The following is a 15,202-nucleotide window of genomic DNA, read 5'->3' on the forward strand; positions in this document are numbered from 1 at the left end:
GGCCAAATATCTAAAGTGTGACAGAATTGTTACGCCCGTTTACCATATTTAAAATATTAGAATCCAACGCAATGTGATTGGCCAGCTATCTATTATGTCATGATTAGGCAAATACCTCAAGTGTGTGTTAGGAAGGTTATGCCCCTTACTATTTAATGTTTCGGATACCAGCTTTAAACGAAATGTGATTGGTCAGCTATCTAGAGCGTCATGATTGGCCAAATAACTCAAGTCTGTGATAGAAAGGTGATGCCCCTTACCATATTTGGAATATCAGCTTTCAGAATAATGGCCAGTTATTTATCATGTCGTGATTGGCTAATTACCTCGAGTGTGATGGAATGGTTACGCCCCTTACCATATTTGAAAATATGAATTTGAATGAAAAATTAAATTGAAAACATGAACTTGTATTTTATTAATGCATTAGTAAATGCTGAACTACGATGAACTATTTTCATATTTGTACTGTTTATAATTAGTTCATGTTGGTAAATACCAATGACTGTAAAAAATATGGACGACGCGACAGCCCTTTTTCCCATTGAACGCCTTGAGTGCAAAACGCCTGCTTGACGGGCACAAACTGTCGCAAAAGACTGCTGAAATTGGAGCCAGACATGCGCAGAAGGATTGTCTGATGGAGCCAGAGGAGGAGCCGCGAAAATGAGCAGAGTCGAGCTTCCAATCAAACGCTTTATGCAAAATCAACTACGCCCCCCGAACTTCTCAGCATGCGTTTGCTGTCATATCAACACAAATGGATGTAATAACGTTAACAAATATGAGGGTTTTATATATTCAATCGCGCCAGCTCCGGGCCGCAGCGCATAACTTACTCGCGGCGTCACGGGCTGATTCCGGCTCGCATGCGGCAGCGCCTGCTCGCTCGGCCGCCGCATCTGGCTCGATTGACTCGGACTGGAATCGGGCAGTGAGTCCAGGCATCCGGAGTAGGTCCAGCAGAGGTAACATTAGTCAGTCTGAGCTCTAAGAGATAAGTCTCCGGCAGGCGAGAATCTAGCCGGAACTGTGTTTTGCTATCTGGGTGGCTAGGCGTGTATCAGCAAACTAATAAAGCCCGAAAAAAGCCCTGAACTTAGCGAATAAACAGTGTTCCACCAGGATCATGTATGTCAGAAACTATAGTTTACTGCTGAACTCATTTTGTCATGGTAAAATAACACAGAAATCGAATAATAACATTTCAGTCTACTTCAGTCTCCTGCCGAAGCTCAGACGCGCTGCTTTGAGAAACTGTCAATCACAGCTGTCAATCACGATGACACGCCCAGCATTAAATTACTGCTAAAAACAAACTGTTTACAAAAATGAAGATCTGCACCTATTTCAGCACAATAACCAGTGCCTTAATCGACCAGAACTATCTTTCGGGACATTTTATTGCAAGTGTAATTTTTTTTTTTATTTGGACTCAAGTCTCCTTCATTAACACGGAGGAGGCGGGCTTTATGACTTGTACTGCAGCCAGCCCCCAGGGGGCGATCTAACGGCCGAAACCTTCACTCAAACGTAGGCTTGCGGCACACTTGGTAAATACATTAACTAATGAAACCTTACTGTAAAGTCATTTAAATGCATCATGTGACCCCTTTAACAATGTTTAATTCTTACGCTCTTAGTGTGTTCAGGCCGGGGTGCTACGACAGGCGGCGGCGTTTCTTCATCATCATCATCATCATCATCGTCTTCATCTTCACCATTATCTTCATCATCCACTGCTTTGACTGGAGACGACGGCTCTGGAGTTTTCTTTGCAGGCTTCGGTTTCACAGAAGGAAAAAGCGTAATTATAACTCACAAAAGAGCACGATCAGTCATTTTTATTATTTGCACCAGCTAACTAAAAATCGTAAAAAACATTTATCTATTATTTTTTATAAATACTTAAATTATGTAATGTGCATTATATAGCTCATTTGTCGAGTATGGCCATACACCCAAAGCGCTTTACAGTCATGAGAGGGGGGGAGAGTCTCTTCACTCCACCACTAGTGTGCAGCACCCATTTGGATGATACTCCGGCAGCCACAGGACAACAGCGCCAGTGCTTCACCAAACACCAGCTATAGGTGAAGTGGAGATACAGTGATAGAGCCAATTCGGTGGATGTGGATGATTGGGAGGCCATGATGGGTAAGAGCTGATGGAGGAAATTTGGCCATTACACCGGGGTTACCCCCCTACTCTTTACAAGAAAGGCCATGGGGTTTTTAATGACCACAGACAGCCAGGAACTCCGTTTAACGTTTCATCCGAAAGACGGCACTCACCTACAGCATAACGTACCCTTCACTATATTGGGGCATTAGGACTCACACAGACCTAAGGTTGAGCGCCCCCTGCTGGCCTCACTAACACCACTTCCAATAGCAACCTAGTTTTCCCATGTGATCTCCCATCCAGATACTAACCAGGCTCAGCCCTGCTTAGCTTCAGTGAGTAACCAGTCTTGGGCTGGAGGGTGATTTGGCTGTGGCGCCATATCACAGAGGTTCTCAATGTGGGGGTCGGGACCCCCCCGAGGGGTCGCGGACAATGAAGGGGGGGTCGCCTGGTGATTTTCAAAAATCATTTCATTTTTATTAAACCTTAAGACTTACTGTATTTTATCAATAACCTACTGATGAGAAAAAAATAGTTGTTTATAGTTACTATAAACTATATAGTTACTATAGTAGCTTATAGTTACTAGCTCTATTGGATTGCGACTTCTCGGGTAATTACATTATACTAAAGACACAGCAATACTGTCAGATGCAGCAGATTTTGCAACACCAGGTTAAACTTTCTAGCCCATTTACAGCACTGACATACATAAAAAAAACAATAGACTTGGGTCTATTGGTGTGTGTGTGTGTGCGCGTCATTGCATACAAGGTCTCTGTATTTATAACCACCACCTCAGAGAATATTGGGGGTCACGAGTCACTGGCATTCTCATTTTAGGGGTCGCGGGCTGGAGAGTTTTGGAACCCCTGCCATATCATATAATTATAAAATTTACATCAAAGAGACTTAAATATGATGTGCATTAAGGAATTTATTCAGTAATTGTGTTTCCATTGTAGTTCATAAGCATGTCTTCTTATGAATGTATTTCTTTTGTGACATGCCATAGCTTTTTGCAAACATCTGGACAGTATAATTGTCTCTGTGATAGAGTGATATATGTCATTATGGATATTTATTTGCATTCTGTTTTCACCAGATGTTCTGCTGGTCCTGCCGTGCTCTATGGCAGAGGTGTCAAACTACAGAGTTTAGTTCCAATCCTGCTCCAGCACACTTATCTGTAGGTATCAAACAATCCTGAAGCACTCAATTAGTTTGATCAGGTGTGTTTAATTATGGTTGGAACTAAACTGTGCAGAGCTGCGGCACACCAGGAACTGAGCTTGACACCTGCACTCTATGGCTATTGACACATGTATATTCCTGGTTAGGCTATTATGTTTCAGGCTGTTTGTAGCTTTGTTTTGTATTTGTAAAAAAAAAAAAAAAAAGTAAAATTTGCATTTAATAAATATTTCACATTTATTTTGCTAATGTTAATTTAACTCACAAAAAGAAGCTTTGAGACTTGGTCAGTTGATATTAGTTTTAACATTTGATTTTGACACATCTTTTTGGGAAAAGAAAAAAACCTCAAAGCTTTTCAGCTCGATGCCTTAGTGTGTAGGGAACATGAGGCACTGAGAGGAAACCTTTGTGGTTTTGCTTCCCAATGCAAAATAAAAAAAAAAAACGTCAAAACAAAAATATTCAAATGAGTGCAGATCACAGGGCAAGATATAGAAAAGGTCAACGCACCAGATAAAGAATCAAGAGTTAAAAACGTCAAGTGTAAAACAAGTAAAACCATGTTCATTTTATTGCAGAGAGCTGCTAATGACTACAAAATAAAACACTGAATACCCTAAAATTACATATTTAAAACAAAACATTTTAGCCAAACCCTAATTTATTTTCCATATAGGAAATAGGTCAGAATTACAATATTTCATATTGGCCACTTTATTAGGTACACCTGTCCAACTGCTTGTTAACACAAATTTCTAATCAGCCAAATTGCCATGACTGCAACTTAATGCATTTGGGCATGTAGACATGGTCAAGACGATCTGCTGCGGTTCAAACCGAGCATCAGAATGGGGAAGAAAGGGGATTTAAGTGACTTTGAACTAGGCATGGTTATTGGTGGCACACGGGCTGGTCTTGAGCATTTTAGAAAATACTGATCTACTGGGGTTTTCACGCACGACCATCTCTAGGGTTTACAGAGAATGGTCTGAAGAAGAGAAAATATCCAGTGAGCTTCAGTTCTGTAGATGCAAATGCCTTGTTGATGAGGCCAGAGGTCAGAGGAGAATGGACAGACTGGTTCCAGCTGATAGAAAGGCAACAGTGACTCAAATAAGCACTCGCTACAACCGAGCTCTGCAGAAGAGCATCTCTGAACACACAACACGTCCAACCTTGAGGCGGATAGGCTACAGCAGCAGAAGACCACACCGGGTGCCGCTCCTGTCAGCTAAGAACAGGAAACTGAGGCTACAATTCACACAGGCTCACCAAAACTGGACAATAGAAGATTGGAGAAACGTTGCCTGCTCTAATGAGTCTCCATTTCTGCGGACACATTCAGATGCTCGGGTCAGAATTGGGCATCAACAGCATGAAAGCATGGATCCATCCTGCCTTGTAGCAACGGTTCAGGCTGGTGGTGGTGCTGTAATGGTGTGGGGGATATTTTCTTTGGGTCCATTAGTACCAACTGAGCATCGTGCCAACCCCACAGCCTACCTGAGTATTGCTGCTGACCATGTCCATCCCTTTATGAGCACAGTGTACTCATCTTCTGATGGCTACTTTTCCAGCAGGATAACGCACTATGTCATAGAGCTCAATCATCTCAGACTGGTTTCTTGCACATGACAATAAGTTCACTGTACTCAAATGGCCTCCACAGTCACCAGATCTCAATCCAATAGAGCACTTTTGGGATGTGGTGAACGGGAGATTGGCATCACGGATGTGCAGCCGACAATTCCACAGTAACTGCGTGATGCTATCATGTCAATATGGAGGAAAATCTCTGAGGAATATTTCCAGTCCTTTGTTGAATCTCTGCCACGAAGGATTAAGATGGTTCTGAAGGCAAAATGGGGGCCAAGCCAGTACTAGTAAAGTGTACCTAATAAAGTGTTATAATAATATAAAGAGTTATTCCACCAAATACAATTTTTTTTTATAACTTCGAGGAAAAAAAACATAGTGACCATTTGTCCAGTGTAAAAATGAATGTAAACATGTCTGTAAAAGAGGCACCTCTTTACCATTGTTGAAAAAACTAAAAGAAATACGCAAATAAATGGCATTTTTGTTCAATAATAATAAGTAAAATTAGGAAGAAATGTGATCAGAAACTGAGAATTGTCAAGTCAAATTGTCTTCATTTTATCAAATGAAAGCAGAATTCAAATGGAAAGTGCAAAAGCAGAAAATAAACAATAAATGATACGTACCGACTGTTCACCGGAGGGAAAGCTGTCCTTCTCTGCAGATGAACGAGAGGAGACCAGCAGTCAGTACATGTACGACAGACTGATAGAGAGATGGATGGATAGATGGACAGACGGATAGACGGATAGACAGATAGACAGATATAGAGATAGAGAGAAGGATGGATGATCAGACAGACAGACAGACTGATAGATAGATAGATAGATAGATAGATAGATAGATAGATAGATAGATAGATAGATAGATAGATAGATAGATAGATAGATAGATAGATAGATAGATAGATAGATAGATAGATAGATAGATAGATAGATAGATAGATAGATAGATAGACAGAAGGATGGATGATCAGACAGACAGACACAGACAGACAGATGGAAAGATGGATAGATAGATAGATAGATAGATATATAGATAGATAGATAGATAGATAGATAGATAGATAGATAGATAGATAGATAGATAGATAGATAGATAGATAGATAGACAGAAGGATGGATGATCAGACAGACAGACACAGACAGACAGATGGAAAGATGGATAGATGGATAGATAGATAGATAGATAGATAGATAGATAGATAGATAGATAGATAGATAGATACAGACAGATATAGAGAGAAGGATGGATGATCAGACAGACAGACAGACATTTGTAAGCACTCTAGAGTATCTAGAGGGGAGTCCGAGGTCAGGTAGGTCTCGAGAACTCCCCTGCTTGTCACCGTGAGAAGTGTAAACTAAGCTTGTACTGGGTGATGATTTGTTTTAGTCGATTAGCTATGGTTTATGTTTTTGGACGATGGGAGGAAACCGGGGAACCCGGGGGAAACCCACGCGAACACGCGGAGAACATTTAAACTCCGCACAGAAACACCAATCGGCCCGATAGGTTGGACCGGCGGTGTTCTTGCTGTGAGGCAACAGTGCTAGCCACTGGGCCACCGTGTCGCCCAATCAGAAAAAAGGGGGAGGGGCTTCAAGACGACGATAACTGGATTGAAAAACTCAGGTTATTTATAATGCTTCTGTAATCATCTAATAGGGCTGATTACGGAGCTGATAAGGAACCAGCCGTGTTGATTAAAAGCACGTGATCCTCTCGAAATTAGTTTATGAATAAACCGCTCCTAGTTTAGTTTTCTTTGCATATATGGATTGCTTTGGTTGTTTCCCGTGAATATTTTAAGTCAACAGCACCTTTAGAAATATGTCTTCTGAGAAAAAATGGTGACGTGTTCAATACTTATTCCTTCTGCTTTGTGTACGTATACATATATAATGACCATAGCGTGGTTATATACGGACCTGAGGAGAAACTGAGGTACTTCTGTCTGCCGTTGCCTGTGGAGTCGTAGAACTTGAGCACGTCTAGAACGGCCTGCGGGTTTTTCTTCTGCTCCGACTTGGTGATGTTGGAGGTCTGCAGTAATCGAGCCCACTGCTCCGGCATTCCCTTCACACCCACAAAACAAACGTTTTTATTTAAAAGCACGCATTTTTCTCTATGTGTGTCCTTCTGTGCACACTGAGATTTTTCACCAACATTAAAGCTATATATAAAGCTATATATAAAGCTAAATATATATTAACGGAAATCTCATGACAACATAAGATATTTTGAGCTTCTTTTTTTTTAAATGTCTGTGTTTGGAAGCATTAAAGCAGGAACAATTTCACACCCACAAAAAAATAAACATTTAAATAAACGTGATTAAATATAATGCCGTCGCTTACAGTGAACTCTCCAGTAACGGCGTCAAATCCCACATGAATGGTGTGCTCGAAGTCTGACGGTGGAGAGATTTCAGGACGCTCTTTATCACGATCCTTCCTGCGTCCACCTGACACACACACACACACACAATCATCACCATCATAATAAACACTATAATAATCTTACAGACCCAGCAGAATTTTGCAGGAACATTTTTTTTTTCCATATTTTGCAGCCTAAAATTATATTTTCTCTCAAAACCTTTTGCATTATTTGTTTGTACTTAATTATTTATTCATATTATATTATTTACATATGTTATATTATTGCATATGTCTGTACTTTTGTTGCTTTACTTATTAAATGTGCACATTTATAGTATGATGTGAACATGTATTACCGTTTATGAATAAAAGAACTCAAAAGTAGGGAGTAATGCACTGTGAAAATTTGACGTGTTTACATGCAATTTGTGCTTTTGTGTGTGTGTGTGTGTGTGAAAACGTAACATTCTGTAGTGCATTAAGTGATAGTTTGAGGCCATTTGGCGACTTCAGTCATCATACAGTAAACATCCTTCATATTTTTCATCAGTCTCTGGGTTAGGGCTGCGCGATATTGAAAAAATCTGACGTGCGATATTTAGCTTTTCTGCGATATAAACACAATTTCACCAGATGGCGTAAATTTTTGTGGGGTAAATAAAAAATCATTAAAATATATTGTTTGGATTTTGTAAGCGTTATATTGGTTTATTATTAAAGTTCAGAGATATCACTTATCTCAGGAGTTTCCCTGAATGAAACAGTTAATCATAAACATTACCATAGACATCTTAATAAAGAAATAAACACATTAAGGGTGTTTAAGTCCGTTCTCTGTGTTCTTGGAATTGAGAAACAGCCATTACCTGATGGATCGTTGGTAATATTTCCAGAACATGACCATGTCGCAGTTTAGCTAAATTAATTCACGTCTCCTCTTGAAGCGACTTGCGATGCGCCTTTGTTGTTTGCAAAGCCTTAAAACATTGTTTTCCAGCCAGAGCCGAGCTTTATTTGCTAAATATATAGATTGTCTAAAGTGATGCAAACAAACTATATAGTGTTGACCTTATTCTCCGCCGACGAGCGGACGCTGCCATTTGAATCTTTTTGGCTTGAGACTTCCGGTCTCATTCACTTCCATTCATTTTTTTGACATTAAAAACTGCTCATTACGCTGCTTGATGTTGCAATTTGATATTTTCTCATTTTCTTATTCTACTTGGTCTGTATAATCATGCAAACATTTGTTTGTAGAGCAAGTAGTTTGACCGTTTTCTGCCGTTTATTATTCCAAGTCATTTCTCCCATAGGCGACTGAATCGGAAGTTCTAAGACAATCGCGAAAACTTCCGCATTTTAGAATAAGGTCAATACTATGAGCAGGGATACAATCAGTCTGAACTGCGAGGTCCCGGAACAGATCGTGGTAATGGATCTGGCAGGTTATCCGAGGATGTAGAGGTGTTGCGCACGAAAGTTGAAAATTGAAAGTGAACAGCAGATGGGGGAAGAGGATGGTTGAGGACGGGGATCGGTAAAATGAGAAGCCGGATCAGATTTTAAAGGTGCCAGATTGAGATCCGGTGTGTTCCAGCACAAATTAAGCCCTGGTTAACGCAGTGATCCTTTTATAGTCAATGGCGACATTTTGTGTCTGCCGGTTTGTTTACTTGTGAAAGTTCCATTGGCATTTTCCCGCACGTTAACTCGGACCAATCAGAAAGCAGTTTAGGAAATACAAACAATAACATCTGGCCAATGAGTGACGTGGATTGTCACATGATTGCATTTTGGTTCTGGTTCTGACCAAAGCAATCAGTCTGGTGTGAAAGGAGCCAAAGAAAATGCTACAATGTATCTTTTAATCCCCTTTATTCGGACCAAATGTCCCAACTACAGATGTGAAAACACACTTAAAGACGACACTGTAGAGAAGCACACTGATGATGTTCAGCCCTTCTGACTATCGTGGAAACAATTGGTTGTACAATAGGCAATATTGATAATAAAATATCAATATATGTAGGAGTATATATGGGAGTTATTAAGAAGTCAATGCTGACAAACTGACGTCTAAAAATAAAAGTAGCGGAGGAATCCAGTGTTTATTTCTGTGTGTTTGTGTTGAAATTGTTGGAGAACTGACTTTGATTGCTAAACGGACTAGTTTGACTTGATTGATTACACCTCACCAGCTCACTAGTACGTTCAGATGCAGAACATTGAGGAAACACGCTGGTTACAAGATATAATCCACAATTATAAGCAGAAACAAAAACTAAACGGATCAATATCGTTTGTCTGTATGGACGCCACAATATCGTTATATTTATCGTTATCGTGCTTGGGGTAAACGGGCCTTAAATTTCCTCATTCTCACCTTTCTCTGCGCCGGAGAAGATGGAGTAGATCTTGTTGCGCTTGCGCTCCTCTGGGACCGATGGGAGGGGCTTGGAGCTGTGATTGGCGGTGAGGGCGTGGTCTTTGGCGCCGCTGAAGATGGTGCTGCTCATCCTGACAGGCGGAGCGGGCGGCTTGTCCTCCACATCGCCATTATCACACATGATCAGGATGAGGAGACAGGAGGAAAGAGAGGAGGAGCGTTGGAGGAGAAAGAAGAGAAAACAAAAGAGAAAGAGAAGGAGGAGTTAGAGCTGCAGGAGCAGAGAGGAGCGAAACGAGAGACCGAGAGATGAGCCAACGTACAGACACACACTCACAACACATACACACACACACAGCACACACATATGGCTTAAGCAACAAGCATCACATTCTGGAGAACTGCACGTTGATGGCTGAATAACACAACACTGTAAAACCTAACAGTAAGAATCACTAAATGAAATAAGTTAGTTTCACTTAAAGTTACTTTGACTTCACGGAAAAAAAAGTTACGATAACTTGTAAACGGATCATATTAAGCAGAAATCAAAGCAAATGAGTTATGAATCAGTTAATTCTGCTTTATGTTAACTCTAATGCTAGAAGCAATACCAAACCATTTGAGTAGCTACATAGTTTTGGACTTAACTCATTTAATTAACTGAGCTTAAAATTAAGTAACTAATACTCTAAAGTTTGACAATATCAACACAAATAACATGTGTATATGACTTACTATGTATAACTTTACACTACAGTGTTCAAACCATTTGGTTTCCAAACTTAAATGGTTTGCTGCAATCGGTTTCCTCAAACAGTTTGAGATATCGTATCAGGTTTTACAGTGTAGTAATAATAAATATCAATAATTAAACTACAGACATAAACCACAGACACAAATGTTAATTCAAACTAATGGACACGAATACAATACTCAAATTTCAATTAAAGACTCAGTAATACAGATTTAAATTACAGACATACACCACAACAGACCCACATTTCACAAATACACAACACAACAGACATGAAATACAGACACATACGTCCGTTACAGACCTAATCCATGCAGACTTAAACAACAGACTGGAATGCAAACAAAAAAAGTAAGACACAAACTTCACAACAGAACCTGCAATCACAACAGAAGCAAACTACAGACAAAACAAAAATCACAACAGACACTAATTAAACTAACAAACATCATAACAGATGTAAGCTACAGACAAAAACATCACAACAGACATGATTTAATCCCACAATCAAAACTATCGCAAACTACAGATGAAAATACCTAGACACAAACATCACTACATACTTGAACTACAGACCCAAATATCACTAAGCGTGAGCTACAGACAAGATCAATACAAACTTAAACTACACGAACATCATCACTGACCCAAATTAAATACGCAAACAATCACAATATAGACAATTACTGACGAAAACATCACAACAGACACAACAAACAATAAATGTGCAAACTACAGACAAAAACATCGCAACATGCTTGAACTACAGACATAAACATCCCTATAAGCATGATGACGCAATCAATACAAAATTAAACGACACAAACATCGCTACTGACCCAAATTAAACAGGCAAACCTTACAATATTCACAAACTACGGACGAAAACATCACAACAGACACAATTTCATCTTGCAAACATCACAACAGATGCAAACTACAGACAAAAACACATACAGACACAAACATCACAACATACTTGAGCTACAGACACAAACATCACTGTAAGCATGAGCTACTGACCCAATCAATACAGACTGAAACAACAGAACCAAACACCGACAAAAAGTAACCGACACAAATGTAACCTGCAATCACAACAGATGCAAACTACAGACAAAAAAAAAAATCACAATTTAACCCACAAACACCACAACATACTTGAACTACAGACCCAAATATCACTAAGCGTGAGCTACAGACAAGGTCAATACAAACTTAAACTACACGAACATCATCACTGACCCAAATTAAATACGCAAACAATCACAATATAGACAATTACTGACGAAAACATCACAACAGACACAACAAACAATAAATGTGCAAACTACAGACAAAAACATCGCAACATGCTTGAACTACAGACATAAACATCCCTATAAGCATGATGACGCATTCAATACAAAATTAAACGACACAAACATCGCTACTGACCCAAATTAAACAGGCAAACCTTACAATATTCACAAACTACGGACGAAAACATCACAACAGACACAATTTCATCTTGCAAACATCACAACAGATGCAAACTACAGACAAAAACACATACAGACACAAACATCACAACATACTTGAGCTACAGACACAAACATCACTGTAAGCATGAGCTACTGACCCAATCAATACAGACTGAAACAACAGAACCAAACACCGACAAAAAGTAACCAACACAAATGTAACCTGCAATCACAACAGATGCAAACTACAGACAAAAAATAAATAAATCACAATTTAACCCACAAACATCATAACAGACGCAAGCTAGACAAAAACATCACAGCAGACACGATTTAATCCCGCAATCACTACAAATGAAACTACAGACAAACATTATAACATACTTGAACTACAGACAAACATCACTATAAGCATGAGCTACAGACAAGATCAATACAGACTTAAACTACACAAACATCCCTGCTGACCCAAATTAAACACACAAACATCACAATAAAGGCAAACTAACTACAGATGAAGACATCACAACAAACACAATTTAATCCTGCAAACATTAAGACCAAACAAAAACAAACTACAGACAAACATCACAACTGACACTTAAACTACACAAACATTGATAGACTCAAATTAAATAGGCAAACATCACAATATACACAAACTACAGACGAACACATCACAACAGACACAATTTAATCTCGCAAGCATCACAACAGATGGAAACTACAGACAAAGCAAACTACAGACAAACGTCACAACAGACACAAACATCCCTATAAGCATGAGCTACAGACCCAAAAAACACAACTGACACACTTAAACTACCAAACATCCCTACAGACCCAAAGTAAACACACAAAAAGACCCAAAATAGACAAGAAATCACAACATTCTGTCTTGAACTAACACAGAAACATCACTACAAGCGTGAGCTACAGACCCAAACTACACAAACAGAACCACAGATCCAAAATAAACACAAAAGACTCAAAATAGAAAGCACAAGAAACAAACACAAAAACTACAGCAATCAAAACATACTTGAACTACAGACACAATCACGATACCCGTGCATGAGCTGCAGACCCAATCAACCCTAAACTAAGTTACACAAACATCACTACAGACCAAAAAAAACTGACAAAAATCAGAGACAAACACCCCTATTGATCCAAATTAAAGACAAACACAAAATGGAACAAATACATAAAAGAACAACAGACCCAAACAATCAAAACAAACACAAAACTACAGACACAATCACAACATACTTGAACTATAGACACAAACATCACTATAAGTGTGAGCTACAGACAAAATCAACACACTTACACTACACAAAAATCACTACTGACCCAAATTAAATACAAAAGACCCTAAATATACTAAATATATCACAACAGACACAAACTACAGACCCAAACAGACACCAATACACAAAAAATTACTACAGACTCAAATTAAACACACAAAAGATCCAAAATAGACAAAAATATCACAACGGACACAAACATCACTAGACTCAGACACCAATACAGACTTAAACTACACAAATATCACTACAGATCCAAATTAAACACACAAAACACTCAAAATAGACCAAAAAAGCACAACAGACAAACTACAAAGACAAACATGACTACAGACACAAATACAGAGTTAAACGACACAAATATCCCTACAGACACAAATTAAACACAAAAGACCCTAAATAGACAAAAAAAATCAGACACAAACTACAGACAAACAGATAGACTTAAGACTACACAAATAATACTACAGACCCAAATTAAACACACAAAAGACCCAAAATAAACAATGATATCACAACAGACACAAACTACAGACACAAATACAGAGTTAAACTACACAAATATTACCACAGACCCAAATTAAACACAAAAGACAAAAATAGACAAAAATATCACAACAGACACAAACTAGTCTCAAACAAACACAAATACAGAGTTAAACTACACAAATAATACCACAGACCCAAATTAAACACACAAAAGACAAAAATATCACAACAGACACAAACTAGTCTCAAACAAACACAAATACAGAGTTAAACTACACAAATAATACTACAGACCCAAATTTAACACACAAAAGACCCAAAATATCACAACAGACACAAACTAGTCTCAAACAAAGAACTACAGACGTAAAATACAGGACTATCACTACAGACCTAAATAAAACACACAAAAGACCCAAAATAGACACAAATATAACAACAGACACAAACTAGTCTCATACAAACACAAATACAGAGTTAAACTACACAAATAATACTACAGACCAAAATTAAACTCACAAAAGACCCAAAATAGACAAAAATATCACAACAGACACAAACTACAGACACAAACTACACAAATATCACTACAGACCCAAATTAAACACACAAAAGACCCAAAATAGACACAAATATCACAACAGACACAAACTACAGACACAAATGCAGTGTTAAACTACACAAATATCACCACAAACCCGAACACAGAAGACCCAAAATAAACAACAAAATCACAACAGACACAAACATCACTGCAGACACAAACACATGCACACACAGACAAATGCAGAAGCGCCGCAGCCGCCTCGCCCCCTCCTGAGTGCCCTAGAGAGCCAGCAGAGCCAGTGTAGGGCACTCAGCGGGGTTTGGGACGCGGCCGGCGGGTTTGGGTTTTTTTTGTCGCCTCACCTATGAAACGGAGCTCAGACTGGAGCTGGAGCCGCTCCGCCGGTGCTGCTCTGTCCGCGGAGGGCCTGCGCTCTTCGGGCCGCTATCCGCCGCAGATTATCGCTGATTTTCGGTGCTTTTTTGTGTCGGTTTGGGGAAGGGGAGGCGCCCAGCAGCGTCTCTTTCTGCCCTCGCCTGCAGCTAACAGACAGACGCTGCTTCCGGTGCGGCGGCATTGTGGGAAGACTACACTGACAAAATAAAAGTCCACCAAATTGATTTGAGAGTTAATCTCGTATCATATGTAGATACTATATTGTTAATCGTTGTAAGTAGAGTGCGAATCATGGAGGTTTTTATTATTATTTTAAAATCCTTTACTATGTTTTAAGTTTGACCAAGTATGACTTTAAGGTGTATAATTAATCACTTTATCTGGAGCATGTTCAGTTGGCATGGTTATCATTTTTATATATTTATTGTATACAATCTGTGAATATTTCTTGTGATTTTTGAAAATGTTATATATATATAAACACTTACAAACATTGAATGTCATAACAAATGGACATAAGTAGCATGCATATATTTTATTCTTA

The 15,202-nt window shown here is 39.0% G+C and overlaps 1 protein-coding gene and 1 long non-coding RNA gene across 6 annotated transcripts in view; one reads left to right on the forward strand and one right to left on the reverse strand.

The window, feature by feature from the left end:
• The window catches only part of pak2b (p21 protein (Cdc42/Rac)-activated kinase 2b), a 28,430-nt gene extending 13,617 nt beyond the window's left edge, over positions 1-14,813 (reverse strand). For 3 of the 5 annotated variants that reach the window (XR_015521072.1, XR_015521073.1, NM_001025456.2), the window contains 6 exon segments: positions 14,625-14,813; positions 9,691-9,964; positions 7,284-7,390; positions 6,855-7,002; positions 5,550-5,581; positions 1,636-1,782 (listed from right to left, as the gene is read on the reverse strand). Coding sequence is in view for 3 of the 5 variants with exons in the window: in NM_001025456.2 (NP_001020627.2) it covers positions 1,636-1,782; positions 5,550-5,581; positions 6,855-7,002; positions 7,284-7,390; positions 9,691-9,874 (618 nt within the window). In the remaining 2 variants the exon portion in view is untranslated. 5 annotated transcript variants of the gene reach the window in all.
• Positions 1-15,202, forward strand: part of LOC147831455 (uncharacterized) — a 787,032-nt gene that overhangs the window by 43,406 nt on the left and 728,424 nt on the right. The window lies entirely within an intron of this gene.

This window comes from Danio rerio, chromosome 22, assembly GCF_052040795.2.
Source record: "Danio rerio strain M-AB ecotype USA chromosome 22, GRCz13ab, whole genome shotgun sequence".
Lineage (NCBI taxonomy): Eukaryota > Metazoa > Chordata > Actinopteri > Cypriniformes > Danionidae > Danio > Danio rerio.